The 23,462-nt window shown below is 39.7% G+C and overlaps 3 protein-coding genes across 3 annotated transcripts in view; 2 read left to right on the forward strand and 1 right to left on the reverse strand.

Moving 5' to 3' along the window:
• Positions 1-2,809: 2,809 nt before the first annotated feature.
• LOC134824718 (probable ubiquitin carboxyl-terminal hydrolase FAF-X) overlaps positions 2,810-23,462 on the reverse strand; it is an 85,290-nt gene continuing 64,637 nt past the window's right edge. The window contains exons 43-57 of the mRNA XM_063836695.1: positions 20,696-20,838; positions 20,538-20,587; positions 19,871-20,014; positions 19,284-19,571; positions 17,925-18,104; positions 17,301-17,434; positions 16,971-17,108; positions 16,624-16,732; positions 16,388-16,493; positions 11,079-11,224; positions 10,825-10,929; positions 10,454-10,623; positions 4,923-5,099; positions 4,611-4,764; positions 2,810-4,481 (exon numbers count right to left, since the gene is read on the reverse strand). Of these exons, the coding sequence (XP_063692765.1) occupies positions 4,044-4,481; positions 4,611-4,764; positions 4,923-5,099; positions 10,454-10,623; positions 10,825-10,929; positions 11,079-11,224; positions 16,388-16,493; positions 16,624-16,732; positions 16,971-17,108; positions 17,301-17,434; positions 17,925-18,104; positions 19,284-19,571; positions 19,871-20,014; positions 20,538-20,587; positions 20,696-20,838 (2,482 nt within the window). The 3' untranslated portion in view covers positions 2,810-4,043. The remainder of the gene's footprint in view (positions 4,482-4,610; positions 4,765-4,922; positions 5,100-10,453; positions 10,624-10,824; positions 10,930-11,078; positions 11,225-16,387; positions 16,494-16,623; positions 16,733-16,970; positions 17,109-17,300; positions 17,435-17,924; positions 18,105-19,283; positions 19,572-19,870; positions 20,015-20,537; positions 20,588-20,695; positions 20,839-23,462) is intronic.
• Positions 12,273-14,735, forward strand: LOC134824719 (uncharacterized). The gene is made up of 2 exons (XM_063836696.1): positions 12,273-12,341; positions 12,449-14,735. Exons 1-2 carry the CDS (start codon positions 12,287-12,289, stop codon positions 14,644-14,646), a joined length of 2,253 nt encoding a protein of 750 aa, XP_063692766.1. The 5' UTR covers positions 12,273-12,286; the 3' UTR covers positions 14,647-14,735.
• Positions 15,315-16,126, forward strand: LOC134825395 (uncharacterized). Its single transcript, XM_063837572.1, has 2 exons — positions 15,315-15,395; positions 15,535-16,126. The coding sequence occupies exon 2, from the start codon at positions 15,566-15,568 to the stop codon at positions 16,124-16,126; it is 561 nt and encodes a 186-aa protein (XP_063693642.1). The 5' UTR covers positions 15,315-15,395; positions 15,535-15,565.

The following is a 23,462-nucleotide window of genomic DNA, read 5'->3' on the forward strand; positions in this document are numbered from 1 at the left end:
CATTAATTCTGGAGCACCCTCATGTATCATATAACCATTCGTGGCCTTTTGGAAGGAACAAAATTGAAATAGACAAATCTCTGTTATCATGGTATTAGTACTTTGGAGGTCAATATTTCACATATTCTTAAAGGGGCAGCTCCTCAACATGATCACGTGACAATAATAATACACAACGAAAACTAGAACCAATTAAACAGCTTGCCGCAGTACCGAACAGAGTAAACACTCTCATTCCCAGGATCTATAGATAGATCTTTCAGACTCTTAGCACGAAGACATTATAATCAATCGGAATGAAAAGTTCTCAGATTTGGCTATATTATTTAACATTTTTGCTTGATCACTTTGAATCCAAAACGAACGGAATAACGATGAGGCTTTACAATCAACATGATGTGAAGGTATCTGACACGCGATCTCTCCGCATCAACAGAAGTGTCACAGTCGCCGGAAGAGCCTCGAGAAGTTTCCACATCCGAGAGTGAGTTTCTCTCCAGGCTCAGCACGCTCGTGTCCTGCGCGACGCTCAAGTCTTGTGAGTTAACTGATAAGTTAAGTTCGAACGAAATAATTCGTTAAGTTAATTCAAAAGCAAATTGGCAAGAAGTGGTGCTCACGGTCTCACTTAACGTCACTTATCGCTCAGTTAAGAGCGACCATGGTCTTAAGCGACAGACAGCCTGCAGGCATATGATCCAAATACGAAATATCCTTGTGTTCGGCATTTAATAGCCCTAATTGGTTACTTCGTATAGGTGAAAGAGCCGGGCACTCGATCGTGCGCGGCGGATCATACAACGTATGACAACTCGGCCGGGCTAGTCCATATTTAACAATGGACAATAGCGCGACTCTTCGACGGTATAACTATAATATTTGGAACAAATATTTCACGAGTATCCCCGTTAACACATGGGCCGCGCATGAAATAATGTTGCAGGTAAGACTAAGCTGTTGTTGAACCTAAATCTCAGTGAAAATGAAACACAATCATTTGCTTTGCAAATCTTAAGAACTTAGCCTACACATTACAATTAGTATGACGCCTGAAATTTTCACAACATTTAACATTGAAAATAAGTTATACTTATAAATAGTTTTTTTAATCATCATCCAAAGTCCTTTGATTCCTGATGTACATATTTTTACAATAATTGTTGACGTTTTAAAATACCGCCAAAACTTGCGGCAGAAAAATTAATAAAAATATAAAAATTAATCCTTCTTCCAGAAGGTTAAATTAAGTTTTGTAGCCAAATAAAATCATAGACCTACCCAGCATCAGTATATTGTGATCAAATAAGTAACAACGAAACATTATACATATATAAGCGTTATATAAACGCGATAAGTTATACACGGCGCATGGTCTGTAACCACAGCGGCCGATCTGGATATTTAAAATGATCAGAGATTAAGGAGTAACCCCACTCTCAGCCTCACAACTTTATCATTATGATTGAGACGGTAACTATTTAACAGCCAATCTGAATATTGAATCAAACCTCCATAATGGGTGGTAATGAAATTGACGTAACTAACACGTCTTGATATGAAGATTGAGATTGTAAAATGATGGTAACGAAATATGATAATTTAAGTAACAGTAACAGTAATAACACGGTACCCTACGTCACGAATAATTACGGAGTAAAAGTTTGTGATTTAAGGAAGAACCCTATCTCAAACCTATACTTCACACTAGATAACGAACAGAATGATCCAGAATTAAGGTAGAAATCTGTAGGTTCTATACATGGAGGGTATAAAACATATTTTCAACTATTATTTATGCCATATTAAACTCGCAGGTGTATTAATTCTGGAGCACCCTGTATCATATAACCATTCGTGGCCTTTTGGAAGGAACAAAATTGAAATAGACAAATCTCTGTTATCATGGTATTAGTACTTTGGAGGTCAATATTTCACATATTCTTAAAGGGGCAGCTCCTCAACATGATCACGTGACAATAATAATACACAACGAAAACTAGAACCAATTAAACAGCTTGCCGCAGTACCGAACAGAGTAAACACTCTCATTCCCAGGATCTATAGATAGATCTTTCAGACTCTTAGCACGAAGACATTATAATCAATCGGAATGAAAAGTTCTCAGATTTGGCTATATTATTTAACATTTTTGCTTGATCACTTTGAATCAAAACGAACGGAATAACGATGAGGCTTTACAATCAACATGATGTGAAGGTATCTGACACGCGATCTCTCCGCATCAACAGAAGTGTCACAGTCGCCGGAAGAGCCTCGAGAAGTTTCCACATCCGAGAGTGAGTTTCTCTCCAGGCTCAGCACGCTCGTGTCCTGCGCGTCGCTCAAGTCTTGTGAGTTAACTGATAAGTTAAGTTCGAACGAAATAATTCGTTAAGTTAATTCAAAAGCAAATTGGCAAGAAGTGGTGCTCACGGTCTCACTTAACGTCACTTATCGCTCAGTTAAGAGCGACCATGGTCTTAAGCGACAGACAGCCTGCAGGCATATGATCCAAATACGAAATATCCTTGTGTTCGGCATTTAATAGCCCTAATTGGTTACTTCGTATAGGTGAAAGAGCCGGGCACTCGATCGTGCGCGGCGGATCATACAACGTATGACAACTCGGCCGGGCTAGTCCATATTTAACAATGGACAATAGCGCGACTCTTCGACGGTATAACTATAATATTTGGAACAAATATTTCACGAGTATCCCCGTTAACACATGGGCCGCGCATGAAATAATGTTGCAGGTAAGACTAAGCTGTTGTTGAACCTAAATCTCAGTGAAAATGAAACACAATCATTTGCTTTGCAAATCTTAAGAACTTAGCCTACACATTACAATTAGTATGACGCCTGAAATTTTCACAACATTTAACATTGAAAATAAGTTATACTTATAAATAGTTTTTTTAATCATCATCCAAAGTCCTTTGATTCCTGATGTACATATTTTTACAATAATTGTTGACGTTTTAAAATACCGCCAAAACTTGCGGCAGAAAAATTAATAAAAATATAAAAATTAATCCTTCTTCCAGAAGGTTAAATTAAGTTTTGTAGCCAAATAAAATCATAGACCTACCCAGCATCAGTATATTGTGATCAAATAAGTAACAACGAAACATTATACATATATAAGCGTTATATAAACGCGATAAGTTATACACGGCGCATGGTCTGTAACCACAGCGGCCGATCTGGATATTTAAAATGATCAGAGATTAAGGAGTAACCCCACTCTCAGCCTCACAACTTTATCATTATGATTGAGACGGTAACTATTTAACAGCCAATCTGAATATTGAATCAAACCTCAATAATGGGTGGTAATGAAATTGACGTAACTAACACGTCTTGATATGAAGATTGAGCTTGTAAAATAATGGTAACGAAATATGATAATTTAAGTAACAGTAACAGTAATAACACGGTACCCTACGTCACGAATAATTACGGAGTAAAAGTTTGTGATTTAAGGAAGAACCCTATCTCAAACCTATACTTCACACTAGATAACGAACAGAATGATCCAGAATTAAGGTAGAAATCTGTAGGTTCTATACATGGAGGGTATAAAACATATTTTCAACTATTATTTATGCCTTATTAAACTCGCAGGTGCATTAATTCTGGAGCACCCTGTATCATATAACCATTTGTGGCCTTTTGGAAGGAACAAAATTGAAATAGACAAATCTCTGTTATCATGGTATTAGTGCTTTGGAGGTCCATATTTCACATATTCTTAAAGGGGCAGCTCCTCAACATGATCACGTGACAATAATAATACACAACGAAAACTAGAACCAATTAAACAGCTTGCCGCAGTACCGAACAGAGTAAACACTCTCATTCCCAGGATCTATAAATAGATCTTTCAGACTCTTAGCACGAAGATATAATCAATCGGAATGAAAAGTTCTCAGATTTGGCTAGATTATTTAACATTTTTGCTTGATCACTTTGAATTCAAAACGAACGGAATAACGATGAGGCTTTACAATCAACATGATGTGAAGGTATCTGACACGCGATCACTCCGCATCAACAGAAGTGTCACAGTCGCCGGAAGAGCCTCGAGAAGTTTCCACATCTGAGAGTGAGTTTCTCTCCAGGCTCAGCACGCTCGTGTCCTGCGCGTCGCTCAAGTCTTGTGAGTGAACTGATAAGTTAAGTTCGCTGTTGTTCTGGGTGCTACTGCTAGAACTCGAGTTTTGCGTGCTAGAACTCGTGTTTTGAGTGCTTCCACTCGTATTTTGGGTACTACCACTCGTATTTTGGGTGCTGCCACTCGTATTTTGGGTACTACCACTCGTATTTTGGGTGCTACCACTCGTATTTTGGGCGCTGCCACTAGTATTTTGGGTGCTGCCACTCGTATTTTGGATGCTATCTTCCACGCTCAAGTTTTTGGAATCTTCCTCGCTAAGAGATTCCCCTTCATCGCTGTCGTTTGGCAGCAATGCCTCTGCCTGGAGAGGATAAATAGTGATTAAAATTACATTCTGAATAAAGGGCTGAAAAATTTGCAGATAATCCAATACACTTTTAACCGTTATCAATAATGAAAGTTAAGGAAAAACTTGAAGTATAAAAAGTACCTTTTGATGAACGAGGACCGCTGAGTTACTCCTCTCGATGTAAAAGTCGTTCCCGGTTTCATTAGAGAGGTTTCCCCAACTGCCAGGATTGTTTCCATGGTAACCTGGCCGACGTTCAAGCTGCACTCCAAGCCAATTCACAGCTCCTTCCCATCTGAGAAGGGGTTATAATGATAAGAAACAATAACTACGGTACAAAAATAATTGTAACATTTTCTGACGAAAGTTAATTCCAAAAGAGTGGATCATCTCGAACCAAAAAAGGAAAGACAACCACAATCGACTGAATTTGGGTGAGAAGACAAAAATAACCTGAATTTATTGTCAGCATCTTCAAAGAATATCTCAGCAGCAAGAGTGCTGGCAGAGAGTAGGTTAGTAAGACACTTCATACACTGATAAGCTCGCTTCTGGTGATGAGACTTGCTGCGCTGTATAATGTCCAGGAGAGTGTCACGCTCTGGACCTCCTTTCAGAACCAGCTGGATCCTGAACATTGTGACGTTAGGGGGTGTGACGTCACGTTAGGGGGTGTGACGTCACGTGAGGGGTGTGACGTCACGTTAGGGGGTGTGACGTCACGTGAGGGGTGTGACGTCACGTTAGGGGGTGTGACGTCACGTGAGGGTTGTGATGTCACGTTAGGGGGTGTGACGACACGTTAGGGGGTGTGACGTCACTTGAGGGTTGTGATGTCACGTGGGGAGTGTGACGTCACGTTAGGGGGTGTGACGTCACGTGAGGGTTGTGATGTCACGTTAGGGGGTGTGACGACACGTTAGGGGGTGTGACGTCACTTGAGGGTTGTGATGTCACGTGGGGAGTGTGACGTCACGTTAGGGGGTGTGACGTCACTTGAGGGTTGTGATGTCACGTGGGGAGTGTGACGTCACGTTAGGGGGTGTGACGTCACTTGAGGGTTGTGATGTCACGTGGGGAGTGTGACGTCACGTGAGGGGTTGTGACGTCACTTGAGGGTTGTGATGTCACGTGGGGAGTGTGACGTCACGTTAGGAGGTGTGACGTCACTTGAGGGTTGTGATGTCACGTGGGGAGTGTGACGGCACGTGAGGGGTTGTGACATCACGCTAGGGGGTGGATTACACAGGATTACACAGGATTACACAGGATTAAAATTAAATTATAGATCCATTATCATGGACCGTCATAATTGTTTACAGAAGTTAATGAAAACAATCATCTTTGCTTGAAGTCAGGGCCAGGGTTATCATTGAGTCTTAATTATGACTAATTCGCGAGGTTCTCACCAAATTGATAGTAAAATTGTTTAAGTTTCGTGCATTTGAATTACGCTGACGCGTATCTTCGGTGAAGCTATTTCGCTCTTCGGAGCAGCGAAGGAAAAAAGTGCACACACAGTTGACAGCATAGGAGCGCCTTTCTTGAAATTGAGTATACTGTGGGGTGTTTGGTTGAATATCAAGTGAGCGGTGGCAGTGAATATGGAGGCTCTGGTGATTTTGAGGAATTACAGTTGAGTAAGGAGACAAAATTTCCATGAGATGATCTTTGAGATTTGTTTCATTGATATTGCTGGAGTCGGTAATTTCATTGCTTATTTCAATGATTGGCATTTGAGAAAGATTTTTGACTAATTTCGACCTCTGTTTTGAATACAAGTCACAAATGTAAAGAACATGCGACTCGTCTTCGATGGTCTCAACGCCCATACTTGATTGGCACCAACCACATAGTCTTTGCTCACGGGGTGTGTTGGAGTATCTGCCTCTTTCAATATGGAGATCATGTGCGCTGATTCTAAGTTTTGTGGTACTGTAACGACGAGAAAAGCCTTTGCATAAGTATAAGTAGGGCTCTCGGTTGAAGGTGTGTTTGATTGAGTGATAGAATGAGAGTTTAGAAGAAGTAGATTTTTGATATTGCCAACATTTTTTGAATTGATTGGTTAGAGCTTCGATGATTTTAGGAATTCTATACTTTTTGCTGCATAGTGGTTTGATGGATTGACTAAAATTTGACTGATTTATGAGGGAGTCTTTTAATAATTTGTGATCACTTACAGGGTTGGGCGCGGCTTTGTTAGCTGCATTTGTATTGAGAATTCGGTGCGCAGTTACGTGATCTAGTTTGTAAATTTCATCTAGTTCAAGGAGTGGTTTTATGTATCGATACCAAGGTAAGTTTAGTGATTTTTGTTCTTTTACGGCTGCAGTGACAAACGAATTCGACTTTGATTTTGTATTTAGCCTTTTGAAGTAATTTAACGTTAAGCGAATTGATTGATAAATCAGAGGAATTCTTCCTGTTTCTCCCCAAACACCTACATTTGATGCTTTACGATGGACTCCCAATGCCCATTTTAGGAATGAAATATGCACTCTTTCTTGCAGAGAGGCGCTGATTTTTTTAAGTAAGTTAGTAGCGGTTGCTTCTGTCGAGTTAATCGTTTTGCAAAGAGATTTATTGATCGTACTAGTGGGTGTCCATATCGGAGCACCATATAATAGAATGGGCTTGATGAGAGAGTCGAACAGTGTAAGGAGTGCTTTAAAAGATAACTTTGAACGCATGACAACCCTTTTCAGGCCAAAAAATGCACGCATTGCTTTGGTTTTAAGGTTTTGTTGAGCGATCTGTACTTGACCCGATTGATGAAGTTCAAATCCAAGGTAACAATAACTGTCAACAATTTCAAGATTAGATCCGTTGAGTGTAAATTTGATGTTTTGTATGTCCTGTTTTAACGTTTTCTTACCAAAGATGACTGCTTGAGTTTTGAGTTCATTGATTTCAATGCCCCACTCCTTACAAAAATTACCGAGAATATTAAGTTGCTTTTGAGTGGTTTCCTGGTCGAGTGAAAGGAGTATAAGGTCATCCGCCCACAGTAGGTGGCTAACAGTCAAATTTGAAAGTACGGGGCAATTTGGAAAATCTAGGAGGCAGGACATATCACTGAGAAAAACTTTAAAAAGATCAGGTGAGAGTGGGTGACCTTGTTCTGTACCTTTACGTATCTGGAAGCGTTTACTGAGGTGACCAGATAATTTTATGTAAGCGTACGAGTTTGAGTACATATTTTTGAGGACATTGTAGAAGTTTCCAGTTATGCCATTTTTTGCGAGTTTGAGGAAAAGGGCTTGACGGCAGACTGAGTCGAATGCTTTTTTAAAATCAACAAATACTGCATATACAGGTTTCCCCAAAAGTTTATATTTTGAAGCTATAGTTTTCATGGTTAGTATGTGATCGTATGTTTGAGCTTTCTTTGTGAAGCCTAGTTGGTTAGGTGGATCAGGGCAGTTTTCAGAGCGGAAGCGAATGAGTCGTTCTAAGAGAATAGTTGAAAATAGTTTTCCTATGACACTGCTGACAGCAACTGCACGGTAGTTGTCAGGATCTGATTTATTACCCTTTTTATGAAGTGGAGATATAATGCTGACGTTCCAGGGATAAATTCCTTGTGAGAAGCAGGCGTTGAAGAGGTTCAACATAATCAATTTATGATTGGTGTCCAGAGATTTTATAATTTCGTTATTAATCATGTCGAGTGAGGAAGCTTTACCATTTTTTAGGGATTTTATACTAGAGTCAAGTTCTGTTTTGGTGATTAAGGAGTTGAGTGACTCAGGATGAGTTGCACCTTGATTTATCAAGTCAGCTTGATCAATCATAGAAACTTTTTTATTTTCATTTATTGTTTTGTGGTTATCGGAATATAGGTTACCAAAAAAAGTCTCGAATCTATTCATATCATGACTGTCAAAATTTAAAGTTTCCTTTTTCTGATTTTTTAGTTTTTTGAAAGATTGCCAGTTGAGAATTTTCCCCCCCTCTATGTCCTCATTCATACGTGCGAAGAATTCGTTTTTGGCAGAGTTCTTCAAACGCTTATAGCTACCCTTGACAAGATAATAGTTTTCACGTATAAGGTTGTTTGACGGGAATTTTGAGGTTGCATCTGTAGCTTTACGAAATTCTCTTTTACCTAATCTCGTTTTCCAGTTAAACCAAGGTTTGTTTGAGGTGTGAGATTTTTTGGGTGGTTTGGTTTGTTTGAAACACTTCGAGGCCATGTCGCGAAGGTGTTCTGAAAGTCGTTTGTTAATGTCTTTGAGTTCAGTTTCATAATTACGGTCATTGTCTGCTAAAATATTTTGATTGGTGAGTAAGTCGATGTTCGATTGAAGTTCATGGATTAAGGTCAATGATAGATTTTCTGACTGAGCTTCGAAAAAGTCGTCTTTGTTCTCTTCGTTGATAATGTATCTGGTTGGCGCTGTCTGATAAGTGTCCTGTAATGGGGCGCATTTGTTGATCGCGAATCTATTGCATTGTAATTCAGTACTGAGGGGCTTATGATCAGAATGCTCGGTGAATGTCAAGATTTTGAAGTAGTTGATTCTGATCTTTGTGGAGTTGGTCACTGCAATGTAATCAATAACGCTGCACCCATTTTTTTGGATACTTGTGAAGTTTCCTACAAGATCTCCTAGGGTACGGCCATTCAGAATAGTGAGTTGGTTATGTTTGACTAGGTTAAGAAAGTGTGTACCGTAAGTATTTGTGATAGAGTCTAGTGAGTTTCGGGGGAGAAAGTTGTCAGGCTCATAATCGTCTGGTAAGGGAACAACGTTGGTTGAGTCTTCTCTTATCATACCCGTTTTTTGTCCTATACGAGAGTTAAAGTCCCCACACAATATGACTTCGCCCTCCTCCCGAAGTTCGTTCACAACGTCTTCAATGTTTTTTAGAGCATCTTTGCCATTGTCAGTCGGGTTTGAGGCTGATGAATTAAATGGTCTAATGTAAACGTTAACTATAAATGTATCTTCTGATAGGTTAAAGAAATCCTTGTCTAGTCGACAAACTAGGTAGTCTGAACACTCTGTATTCTTGATAAACTCAATCCCTTCAATAAGCTCATTTTTAATGAGGATACCGACACCTCCTGATTTACCGTCTTTCCTTATGTTGCAGATTGATCGATATCCTACCAAGTGAACCTCTCTCCTAATTTCCTGAAGACAGGCTATGTCATGATCTTTGATAACATTTTGAAATGATTCTATTTCAAATTTGCTCCCATCTACTGATGAAGGCGATTGGATATTCCAAGAAAGTATTTTTATGCTATTTTTATTAATTGAAACCTGTGTATTTTTTTGTGTGTTTCTAGTCATGGTATAATGTGTATAAATGAGAATCTATGTCAGTGTAATCACATTCGACTAAGAGGAGAAGGTTCCGATCCCCCTGTAGAACGGACTTTCTTTGGCTTGTGACTTTCTTTGGCTTTGTGACGTCACGTGAGGGGGTGTGACGTCACTTGAGGGTTGTGATGTCACGTGGGGAGTGTGACGTCACGTTAGGAGGTGTGACGTCACTTGAGGGTTGTGATGTCACGTGGGGAGTGTGACGTCACGTGAGGGGGTGTGACGTCACGTTAGGGGGTGTGACGTCACGTTAGGGGGTGTGACGTCACGTGTGGGGTTGTGATGTAACGTTGTCAAACTCAATAGGGATTAGAAAAGTGATGCATTAAACGGATTAAACGGATTAAACGATTCAAAAGTCAAATTACAATGGTAATGTCTGACCAGATATAAAAAATTAAATTTACCCAAAAGTCATAAAGTATATATATATACAATGAACCCCGTAAATCTTAAGAGTGAGATTTAAAATACTTAATAATTTAGAAGAACTCTTCTGAAAGTGTTCCGAGTCATAGATTATAATTTGGCAATATTGTTAATGTTAGGAATTTGTTTGGAGGACGCTTTAGGGAATCTTCGTTCATGATGCATAACATGTAAGATTAGAAATAAAAGTGTTATGTGAGATTTCAAATAACTTACCGTTTCCGTTGCCACGAATCTTGGATAAGAAGTATATGAAGTAGGAACACAAGGTACGGTTTCATATCAGAGCTGTGAACAGACGAGACGTAATACAGTAACTCTGACAAAACCACCTTGCTCGCTTTAGCATTCTCCCAGCTTACGTGCTTTATCATCTGTACAATGTCCTGACGGTACTACTCTTAGTATGTTTTATTTTCATAACTCACTCTTTTATAAGATTTAACACGTGCCTTAATTGTTAGATAAACATAACATTTTATTGATTTAAGATATCGCTAAATAAAACGACATGTTATAAAAATGTCCTGCATTTAGGGGAAAGATTAGAGGTAAATTAGAGGTAAATAAGAGGTAATTCTGTCTACCTCCAGCTCCATAACAGTAGGCTCCTCCAGCAGTTTTCTAAGATAGGAGTAGTTATCAGAGATAAGCAGTTGCTTGGTATCATGGTCTAACGTTCTCTGTAGTATCTGACGGGTAGTGACTGATTTAGTTAATTACATGATAGTAACACAACTACATTCTGAGTCAATTGATATCTCCACTGTCTTCAGCAACACGTGACGTCACAGAACTCAGGTGACGTCACAGCATTCACGTGACGTCACGCCACACTCACCTGGAAGTTATTAACCGGACAGGGGATGTCCGGAGGTAATCCGGAACTGTTCTGCCGGAGTGAGATGAGGTCGACGGAACAAAGGAGAACTGATATGACGTTGTGTAGGGCTGATGTGTCGTTGTATTGTGCTCGCATACTGGAACCTGAATATTTGTAAAATATTAAATTAAATCGATCATGGAATAATTTTAGTAAGTACAATTTAGTAGCTTGTATTGCTCTGCAATTTGTGAAGGGAACCGGTCTTATAACAGCCGTGTAGACTGTAGTTGCACAGGTGTTGGAATGTCTGGCAATTTAGTGTGGGGTCGGGGGCTGTCTCACTGACCAGGAAATCCACACATCCTGGGTCATCGTCCTGTCTCCCATCAGAGTCCTCTTCGGCATCATTGTCGGTACCATTGTCGGCATCATTATCGGCGTCATTTTCGGCATCATTATCGGCATCATTGTCGGTATCATTGTTTTTCCCTCTTCCTGTTGCTCCTCACAATTACGACACGTCAGGGCACAGTGAGCTACCATGGAGCTGTACATGAGAGAGGTGGGACTACACAGAATGGACCTCAAGAACACTTCGGGTCTAAAATCTCAGAACTATGAGCCCATGATTCAATTCTAAATAAAAAGGTTTCGATATGACTCTCGATCTAATAATCTCGGTTGATAAGATTTCATCTTTAAGTTTAACACATCGGCATTAATCTGCAAGCAGAGATCTACACATTACGCGCAGAGATCTACACATTACTTGGAAAGTTGCCAAGTTGGAAAGTTGCCATATTACACCTCACCTGACCCAACATTTGTCTCTTATTACACATTTTTGTCTTATATCACAAATATTCTCGTGAGTCACGATGACGTATACAGATTCATTACACACTATGGCCTCATATTTCGTTGCAAGGTCTGTTATTCGCAATGTGTTGTTACTTAACAAATTATAAGTTCATTATGTTCGCTGTCAACTGTTAATTGTACTTGTTACAGATATTTTGTCACTTTTTCCAGTAAGATAATGTTATTTAAGCACGTACTATTCGGTACACGAACTTTTCACCACGTTATTTAATTAATAATTAATATTAATAATTAATAGATAACCATTCAGCGTGCAATCTAGTTTTTTTTCCTTTCTTTATTGTTGTTGTTGTAATCTTGCTCCTTATCAAGGGCAAAAAACATCACTAACAGCTGAAATAATGAGTAAAAAGCAGAGAAAGAAACCATCATTACTGAATAAGAATAAAGATCAAGGTAAGCCAACATTTTCCGGCGCGGGTATGATTTTTTAATAAGCGATTTCTTCTAATTTTCTATTTTCGAGTTCTCGTTGCCAAACCATTACCAGACTTCATTTTCAGAGATAGGAACATTGGAGCAGTATAAAGATAAAGGAAAAGATATCTGTAAAAAGTATTGCGAGTTTAAAAACCAATATCCGATTATGTTACCGCCTGCCCCCAAACAGACCTACATTGATGTTTACATCGACGAAGAGGGAGCATCCAGCAGTAAATTTGACTATGAGAAACGTTTACAGGATAATTATGAGGTTGAAGTTGAAGTGTATCGAGCTCTAGAAAAGGTGCCGGAAAATTTCGTAGTCCTGCATGGTTTCGAGTACACCCATCAACAGTATCGAATTTGTGATAAAAGTCATGACAGAAAAAACTGCAAGCTATGTAAAGGTAAGGCTGCAGATAAAACAGAATGTGACTTTGTTGTTATCGGGAAGAACTATGTTGTCATTATTGAAGTGAAGAATGTCCCAATTGATGAAGACAGTGAATTAACAGAGGAACAGAGAAAGCAATTGACAGGAACATTTGCAAAATCACGCGATCAACTTGAAAGGACAAAATCGTTGATAAATGGTCTTTTACAACAAGTTTTTGTAGAAATGGAAGTAGAGCAATGCTCAATAATATGCCTGTCCGCGTTTCCTAGCACAAGTCGTGATCTATTTCAGAACATGGATGAACAGACCAAAAAGCAGATATTGTGCAAAGAGGACTTTCTAGATTTCTCAAGCTGGTGGAAAAAACATGACGTGTTAGGTTCGATATCTAGCTTTGTTCAAACTGAAGTTTTTCTCGCCAAATACCAGGAAATTAAACAAGTATTGGTAGCAATGTACTGTACTGACAAACGCCTATGCAATGAACTGAAGTGTAGTTTAGGACAGGCTATATTGGACATTGACGATGAGTTGAAGAAAGGAAATATAACATTTCTCAGCAAAAAACGGGCCCAGAACCCCAATGTGATAAACGTTTCTAATATAGTATCTGCTAATGTAAATCAAAATGGCATAGTCAACATTTTCAAAGACATGCTCGGTATAGAATACTTGACTGCGGAACAACATGATGCTTTCAACAGAGATCAGAATCTGCTGGTAATTAATGGACCAGCAGGTTCAGGGAAAACTATCATCTTGTTGGCTAAAATCATACACCTGATCATGACTAAGGTGGAAATCAGAGTCATTCTGTTCATATCCGCTTTAGAGAACAACTCATGTAAACGCTACCAAAACACATTAAACAAAGCTAACATCACTAACACCGTGGTGGAAGAAGATTGGAGGGACAGTACAGATGTCACAATACAGAAGATATCAGACAGCAAGCAGAACGGCCAGGTGGTTATAGTTAGGATGGAGCTAGTGAGGTCTAACTCCCTGTTGGAGAAGGCGCTGGGTGATGGAGGCAACACACACGTGTTTGAGGGAGGCAACACACACGTGTTTGTTGATGATAGTCAGACGGAGATGTATCAACATGTGGACTCCCCTGCAGAGTTGATGCGCAGACTAACAGAAGTACAATTAAGCTGCTGGGTCTGGATTGGATGTGATTTAAGTCAGAAGTGCTACCTTTCTCACGCAGGATTTTTACAAAATTACTATGAACCAGTTTGTTCATTGTTTCAGAGCATGCTATCTGAAAATATCGTCAATTTATCTCTGAATCTGAGAAATACTTGTGATATAGCTGATTGTCTTTCGAAGGTCAGAGAGCACCTTATTCCGACAGTTCCAGAGGAAGAAACTGCAGATTTAGATGTTGTTTTTCCAGTGCTACAACCAGGACACTTCATACATGGTCCACGGACTGTAGTACACGTTATTGATAAGGCGTTTTCAGTGAACTCAGCTGGTTTGATAGCTAATACTTTAAATATGGAGCTAGATAAATTATACGACCCATGTGTGTTGCGCGGGTTTCAAATAGGTATAATCGGAGATAGTTGCGATAAAAATGTCGTCAAAATGATTGAAAGTGCAATAGAAAAACGGTCTAATTTATCCGGTGTTGAGATAGATTTTTGTGATGCTGCAAGTTGTCATTCAGTAGAGTACCCTGCAGTTATCGTGCTACACGATGTTTCTGGCAGAGCTAGCATATCTTCTCTTTACCTGGAGATATCAAGGGCAAGGGTATACTGTGCTGTCATAATATACAGTTCGAACAAGAAATACTCTTCAGAGAATCGACTGTTAAGGGATCTGTTAAATAAGATTGAAGATAACGTCAGGATATTAAAACAGTATTAATTATCAGATAATACCTATAAAATATGCTTATTTTATCATTTTTATAATTTTCATAATTTTGTATTCTAGATTCTAGTTGAATCAGTTAATGTTTGTTTAGTGTTTACTCACTCCTCAATTAAGATAGCGTACATTTGGATTGTCATATATTTATGAGAATTTACGGTAAATGAAGATGTGTAAGAAGGTTACCATTAGCTACGTTTTTTCATAATTCAGGAATACCCGTTTAAGGAGTTCGAACGACAAAGCCAGATATATCTTATATATTTAGGCATTGAAAAAATGTTTAGTAACCAATAAAATTTAAATTGAACACTTGCTAATGTTGCTGGTATAATAAACGGCTAAGTTGTAATCTAATATTAGATAGTTAGATATAATAGGTGACTTTTATTATGACTTTGTTAACAACTCATGGTTCAGCCATTGACTAAATTCTTTTGTTAAAATTCGACCTACAACCCGCTAACCAATTTATCACCCAAATTTGAAACTCAATAATCGTTGTTCGCCCTGGAAAATGTCCACCAGTTTAACGTCTACTGTCTAGCCTTAATCAAATAGCTCGTTAGCCCTAACTAGCCCTAACTAACGAGAAGCTCGTTAGTTAGCAGAGGAAGAGCTTTCTTATTTAATAACCCCATCTTCTCACTATTACCCATTTTATGTTCTTAGCTGTTTTATCTTTTTACAATTGTAAGTGACTACAATATCATGGTTCACACTAAGCTTATCTTTCTCTTTGGGTGAGTAAAGAATCTGTAATCCTTTAAATCTGATCAAGTAAAAAAGCTGGAGCAGTCACCTTTTTGCTTTTAGGTGGTTTCAAAATAGCGGAATGCGACCAAATCTAAAAATGTTGATTTTACCAATAATAACCCGCAGGTGCTTGTTGGCAGTGTGCCAGAGCTAGTTCATGGATGACACTGAGTGTGTAGATACTGATTCTACTGGCACGTGTGCTTACTTGGAGGAGGAGTTCAACTTGTGTAGTCCCACCTCTCTCATGTACAGCTCCATGGTAGCTCACTGTGCCCTGACGTGTCGTAATTGTGAGGAGCAACAGGAAGAGGGAGAAAACAATGATACCGACAATGATGCCGACAATGATGCCGACAATGATGCCGACAATGATGCCGAAGAGGACTCTGATGGGAGACAGGACGATGACCCAGGATGTGTGGATTTCCTGGTCAGTGAGACAGCCCCCGACCCCACACTGAACTGCCAGACATTCCAGCACCTGTGCAATGACCCCTCAGCTATCGGACAGCGGGTCTACTCGGAATGTCCGGTCACGTGCGGATCCTGTCGTCAGGACGACGACCCTGTTTGTGAGGATGTGCTGGCAAACGCCAAGTCACCTGACCCTACTCTGAACTGTCAGACCTTCAAACACTACTGTGAGGAAGATGGGAATGTTGCTGAGAGGGTGAAAGCTGAGTGCAGGCTTACCTGTGATATCTGTCAACTTTAAGTCTTCCAACATATACCTCTTATACTTACCTTAATATCTTCATTTATTTTAAAACTGTGTATTTTACTTGAATTTATTTTGAATTTTGTAATGCGACAAAATATAGGTCAGTGTCACAGAGAACAAAAGAGAAAAACCTTTAAAAATCAGATTTAAATTTCTTTCAGGAGGCTAAAATGACCATTAAATTTACGATAAAATCACACTAAATAAATAAATTAATGATAAACGAGGATAATTGTAAAAGATAAAAGCTATTACCTTCTTCGAGTAGTATCCTCATAAACCTCTTGTGTACTCCGAGTTTCAGTAACTGTTGTCGCTCAGCGATCCCTCCTTTCATAAAACAGTAGAACACGTGGAACAACTGAAATAATGACGTCACGTGATTAAATGGTGACGTCACGTTATGAAGTAATGACGTCACGTGATGAGGTAGTAACATGACGTAAAGAAGTAGTGACGTCACGTATCGTGGTGAAATAGGGAAGACTCACTTGTTGTAGATTTTTACTGTAGTCAATGCGCCCTGCGTTTAGGATAGCATAGCATCCGCTAATAATGTGCAGGGAGAGCGGTCCTAGGAAGTCTATACCGTAACTATACCTGTGGTATTAAGTAATGAGTAAGGCGATAGTGCTTTATAATGCGAATTTTTTATATGGAATTTCGAACGTAGATTAAGCTGAAAACGAGTAGATGCATGCAGTGAGAAAAGCGATATAAATATCAACTTATTAAGAACTAATTATCTTATTAATAACTAATTAACTTATTAAGAACTAATTCACTTATTAAGAACTAATTCGCTTATTAAGAACTAATTCGCTTATTAAGAACTAACCCGTCAGCTGTCCAGGCGTTAAGCTCCGAAAGAGAAAGTGGTGGGTCGGGGATGCTAAGTTTAGCCAGGGTTACTATGATGAAGGCAAACGAGGCTCTAACATCGGACATAGGGCAATCTAGCAGGTACTGGTAGAATCTGTGAGAGAGGTTTAACATTCTTCATCAGACATGTTAGTCGAGTATTAATTAATATTAAAGAATACTAATTAATATTAATATTAAAGAAAACTTATATCAAAGAAAACTAAAAATAAAGAAACTAACTAAGAACTTATTATTAAAACTGATCATTAACCAACACGTGTGACACTAAACAGTATAAACTAACCTGTTCGGGGTATTAAACAGGTAGTTAGCTGCAAACCACCTCCTGCACACATCACTAGATTGCAGCAGGTTCAGGAGAATATCCTGCCACTCTTCTATACGTCCTCTCACTGCTTTCTTACACAGGAAACCTGTCTGTTAAGGTAAAGACTAATAATTATCAAGTGTTATCTGGTCTTGCTGATCGTTAATTAGATAAGCCGACAGCAGCTCATCGTGTACGTGTCCAATCCTACATACACTGACAACAACACTACAACGCTACTACAGATAACAGAGACCCCAATTTCAATAGCCCCCGCATTTTTTTCTTGCACAGAAAACCTGTCTGTTTAGAGACACAACGTTAGAAAGACTAATAAATATAAGACAGGTAAATAGAAGATAAACACATTGAAAAGTATTTCGCCAAAAGACACATTTCAGATACAGAGATAACCGATTGCAAAGTGCAAATAGACAGACTGGCCCCCCCCCCCCCCCCCCCCCCCGACAGATTCGGGCAGATTCACAAATTGACAGACGTATTTGACGAGTTAAAAAAACAAGCACTATTATAGGGCGTTTCATAAATAATGTCCTGATCAAAAAAACAATACAATTTTTTATAAAGAAGATTTCCAACCTGAAACAGATAGGAAGCCAAGAGATCAAGACAGTCGAGAGCTATCTGTTCAGATGAGCCGTACGTGGAAGTCTCACTGATTAAGCTGGTCTCAGGGGTGGTAGTGGCGTTGTTGTAGACCACGTTGGGTAACACTACGTACTTTATGTACTGTGCAAACTCGGCTGAGTAGAGTGCTCGCTAGAGGGTAGAGAGATGGTTATTGATTCAGAGGTAACAAGAAAATGGGGTTGCAAAGGAAGGGGTGATAAAGGGAGTTAGGGGGGGTTGGGGGTGATAAATGGAGTTAAGGGTGAGGGGGGAGGTTAAGGGGAGGTAAGTTCTATGAGATCATTCGCTTTTCGAATAATCAAGAAAGAAACCCCGAAGTAATGACGTTCTGAAGTGCTGCCCATAATATTTGAATACAATGTCCTTGTTTAAGCCGAAGCTAATCGGGCTGTATTGTGGAGTCATATTGAGGTGATATTTATCTCTAACAAAATATCGTACCCAAAACAAAGGGCTCTCAAACCAAAACAAAGTCTTTAACCACAGCCAGATGCTCACAAACTGACAGGTCCGTGTTAAACAATAACAGGGCCCACTAACTCTATACTTATACCTAAAATAATATTACAGATGAACAATTAATTGAGTTGAATCATGATGGAAGTAACAATTATTTTTACTCGGGAAAAAATAATGATATGCTGGAGAAAACTTCTGAAAAAGTCTTAAACGAAGATCCAATGTCCAGAAATAGTACTAAACCAGTCCCTGATGACGTCACATTCTGTTAAAACAAAATGGCACCCCACACATTTACCCCAACCATTACAGTCCCCTTAATGTATCGTCCCCTAACATGAGGTTTTTAGTTGCAGTGTATTTGGTGTGTTTTCTCAGTGTGTTTAGTGTGTTATCACAGGAAGAGTGCGAGGTGTGGGTCACCTCAGGACCGTGTACAACACACTCGGGATCATGCAGACGACCGGTGAAGAGACAATGTTTGGATGATCACATGTTTTGGTATACGGAGGTTCGGGATGTACGGTGTGAGGATTCTGATTGTGAACACTAATAAAGTAATAATATTATGTTTAATGTTGGTGGTGCAAACTACGATTTAATGATTTTGGATATCGATATCAAATTTCTACCTGAATGTGTTTTCTTAGATACAATTTTAGACCATTTCTAAAATCTATGCTCACAACATTTTGATTTCAAAGGCACACGATTTTTACCTTTAAACGCTTAGTAGGAAATTTGGCGGGAAGGGGAAGGGGATAGGAGAGGGTGGGGTGGCAATTTATGGATAAACAATAGTTTCTAACATTAGATGATTAGCGCCTAATTATATAATTAGCGTCTAACCTGATGAAAGAAAGTGAGATTCTCCTGTCGGACTTGTCTAACCAACACAGCCGGAGGGTCGTACTTCAAATTAAGATCCATCACCCCCTCACAAATCACCTTCACATCATCACCCTCTCCAGCCAGCTCCTCAGCGGGTGCTGGTTCCGGTGGAGTGGGTTCCACTCTTTCGTAGAAGAGAATGTAGGCGTTCCACCACCTCTTCTGAGCCCGACCGATTGGTTTCTTGTCGGGAGAGTCTGCGTCATTGCTGTCTCCTCCGAAACAGAGTCGAGCCATCTGACCCTCCTGGGGGATAAAGTGTCAAGAATCAATATTTCCCGCAATCAGACAACGAATGAGAGTTGAAATTTCAATAAAATTTGTATAACATTGGTAGAATATTTTCTTTCATCATCAGAACCTAAAAAGATATGAGGGACAAAGTGTCGCTGCAGATTAATAATATCGTTAAATGACGTTCCCAGTAATCATGTGACAAAGCGTATAAGGTATTACATACTGCCTTACTGACAGAGATTAGTTGAACAAGTTTAGGTATTCCCGATAATCTAGCTACAAATGGACTAAGTTTCGGTTAATCTCACCTGATCAACATTACACTCGGAAACATCCACATCATCGAACCTGTACCACTTATCTACCACACCACTCTCCTCGTCAATCCTCTGCTTTATGTAGCTGTAATAGTGACCACCACTCGCCTGACCACTGTGTACAACCACACCCACCTGGAGATTGTGTTAGTCACGTGGGGTAGTATCACGTGTTAGTCACGTGGGGTAGTATCACGTGGTAAGAGATCTAACTAAACTAACTAACTAAACTAACTAAACTAACTAAACTAACTAAACTAACTAAACTAACTAAACTAACTAAACTAACTAAACTAACTAAACTAAATTAAATTAAATTAAATTAAACTAAATTAAACTAAATTAAACTAAATTAAACTAAATTAAACTAAAGTAAACTGAATTAAACTAACTAAACTAACTAAACTAAATAAAGTAACTAAACTAAATAAACTAAATAAACTAAATAAACTAAATAAACTAACTAAACTAAACTAAACTAACTAAATTAACTTAACTAATTAAACTAACTAAACTAACTAAACTAACATAAACTAAACTAAACTAACTAAACTAAACTAAACTAACTAGACTAACTAAACTAACATAAACTAACTAAACTAACTAAACTAACTAAACTAAACTAACTAGACTAACTAAACTAACTAAACCAACTAACCAGTCGATAGTTTGAGTGGTCTGATGGAGTCGGAATGTCTTGTCTATCACCTGAAACAGATATGATTAGAAACTCCAAAAGCATTTAAGAAGGCACCTGAATACAAATTAATTAACTTAATAAATTAACTGATTAATTAATAAGATATTGACAGAAACCTGTCTCGATCATCTGATGAGCAGCGGTCTCCTCAATCCTGGACAGGAAGTCCACAGTGTACCTCTCCATTGATAGGGTGTCAGGGAACTCGAAATAGTCGTTATACTTTACAGCACACTCCCTCTCCCAATCATAGCCAAACCTGGTCATGTGACGAGTTAAACCTGGTCATGTGGCGAGTTAAACCTGGTCATGTGACGAGTTAAACCTGGTCATGTGACGAGTTAAACCTGGTCATGTGACGAGTTAAACCTGGTCATGTGGCGAGTTAAACCTGGTCATGTGACGAGTTAAACCTGGTCATGTGACGAGTTAAACCTGGTCATGTGACGAGTTAAACCTGGTCATGTGACGAGTTAAACCTGGTCATGTGACGAGTTAAACCTGGTCATGTGACGAGTTAAACCTGGTCATGTGACGAGTTAAACCTGGTCATGTGACGAGTTAAACCTGGTCATGTGACGAGTTAAACCTGGTCATGTGACGAGTTAAACCTGGTCATGTGACGAGTTAAACCTGGTCATGTGACGAGTTAAACCTGGTCATGTGACGAGTTAAACCTGGTCATGTGACGAGTTAAACCTGGTCATGTGACGAGTTAAACCTGGTCATGTGACGAGTTAAACCTGGTCATGTGACGAGTTAAACCTGGTCATGTGACGAGTTAAACCTGGTCATGTGACGAGTTAAACCTGGTCATGTGACGAGTTAAACCTGGTCATGTGACGAGTTAAACCTGGTCATGTGACGAGTTAAACCTGGTCATGTGACGAGTTAAACCTGGTCATGTGACGAGTTAAACCTGGTCATGTGACGAGTTAAACCTGGTCATGTGACGAGTTAAACCTGGTCATGTGACGAGTTAAACCTGGTCATGTGACGAGTTAAACCTGGTCATGTGACGAGTTAAACCTGGTCATGTGACGAGTTAAACCTGATCATGTGACGAGTTAAACCTGATCATGTGACGAGTTAAACCTGGTCATGTGACGAGTTAAACCTGGTCATGTGACGAGTTAAACCTGGTCATGTGACGAGTTAAACCTGGTCATGTGACGAGTTAAACCTGGTCATGTGACGAGTTAAACCTGGTCATGTGACGAGTTAAACCTGGTCATGTGACGAGTTAAACCTGGTCATGTGACGAGTTAAACCTGGCCATGTGACGAGTTAAACCTGGTCATGTGACGAGTTAAACCTGGCCATGTGACGAGTTAAACCTGGTCATGTGACGAGTTAAACCTGGTCATGTGACGAGTTAAACCTGGCCATGTGACGAGTTAAACCTGGTCATGTGACGAGTTAAACCTGGTCATGTGACGAGTTAAACCTGGTCATGTGACGAGTTAAACCTGGTCATGTGACGAGTTAAACCTGGTCATGTGACGAGTTAAACCTGGTCATGTGACGAGTTAAACCTGGTCATGTGACGAGTTAAACCTGGTCACGTGACGAGTTAAACCTGGTCACGTGACGAGTTAAACCTGGTCACGTGACGAGTTAAACCTGGTCATGTGACGAGTTAAACCTGGTCATGTGACGAGTTAAACCTGGTCACGTGACGAGTTAAACCTGGTCATGTGACGAGTTAAACCTGGTCATGTGACGAGTTAAACCTGGTCATGTGACGACTTAAACCTGGTCATGTGACGAGTTAAACCTGGTCATGTGACGAGTTAAACCTGGTCATGTGACGAGTTAAACCTGGTCATGTGACGAGTTAAACCTGGTCATGTGACGAGTTAAACCTGGTCATGTGACGAGTTAAACCTGGTCATGTGACGAGTTAAACCTGGTCATGTGACGAGTTAAACCTGGTCATGTGACGAGTTAAACCTGGTCATGTGACGAGTTAAACCTGGTCATGTGACGAGTTAAACCTGGTCATGTGACGAGTTAAACCTGGTCATGTGACGAGTTAAACCTGGTCATGTGACGAGTTAAACCTGGTCATGTGACGAGTTAAACCTGGTCATGTGACGAGTTAAACCTGGTCATGTGACGAGTTAAACCTGGTCATGTGACGAGTTAAACCTGGTCATGTGACGAGTTAAACCTGGTCATGTGACGAGTTAAACCTGGTCATGTGACGAGTTAAACCTGGTCATGTGACGAGTTAAACCTGGTCATGTGACGAGTTAAACCTGATCATGTGACGAGTTAAACCTGGTCATGTGACGAGTTAAACCTGGTCATGTGACGAGTTAAACCTGGTCATGTGACGAGTTAAACCTGGTCATGTGACGAGTTAAACCTGGTCATGTGACGAGTTAAACCTGGTCATGTGACGAGTTAAACCTGGTCATGTGACGAGTTAAACCTGGTCATGTGACGAGTTAAACCTGGTCATGTGACGAGTTAAACCTGGTCATGTGACGAGTTAAACCTGGTCATGTGACTAGTTAAACCTGGTCATGTGACGAGTTAAACCTGGTCATGTGACGAGTTAAACCTGGTCATGTGACGAGTTAAACCTGGTCATGTGACGAGTTAAACCTGGTCATGTGACGAGTTAAACCTGGTCATGTGACGAGTTAAACCTGGTCATGTGACGAGTTAAACCTGGTCATGTGACGAGTTAAACCTGGTCATGTGACGAGTTAAACCTGGTCATGTGACGAGTTATACCTGGTCATGTGACGAGTTAAACCTGGTCATGTGACGAGTTAAACCTGGTCATGTGACGAGTTAAACCTGGTCATGTGGCGAGTTAAACCTGGTCATGTGACGAGTTAAACCTGGTCATGTGACGAGTTAAACCTGGTC

The sequence above is a fragment of the Bolinopsis microptera genome, chromosome 13 (assembly GCF_026151205.1).
Source record: "Bolinopsis microptera isolate Bmic1 chromosome 13, MBARI_Bmic_1.0, whole genome shotgun sequence".
In the NCBI taxonomy this organism is placed as follows: Eukaryota; Metazoa; Ctenophora; class Tentaculata; order Lobata; family Bolinopsidae; genus Bolinopsis; species Bolinopsis microptera.

Bases quoted from the DNA above. Each gene is read 5' to 3' on its own strand.
- LOC134824719 (XM_063836696.1), top strand. From the start codon at position 12,287: ATGAGTAAAAAGCAGAGAAAGAAACCATCATTACTGAATAAGAATAAA. The intron at 12,342-12,448 runs GTAAGCCAACAT...CTTCATTTTCAG, and splicing joins GAATAAGAATAAAGATCAAG to AGATAGGAACATTGGAGCAG.
- LOC134825395 (XM_063837572.1), top strand. From the start codon at position 15,566: ATGGATGACACTGAGTGTGTAGATACTGATTCTACTGGCACGTGTGCT.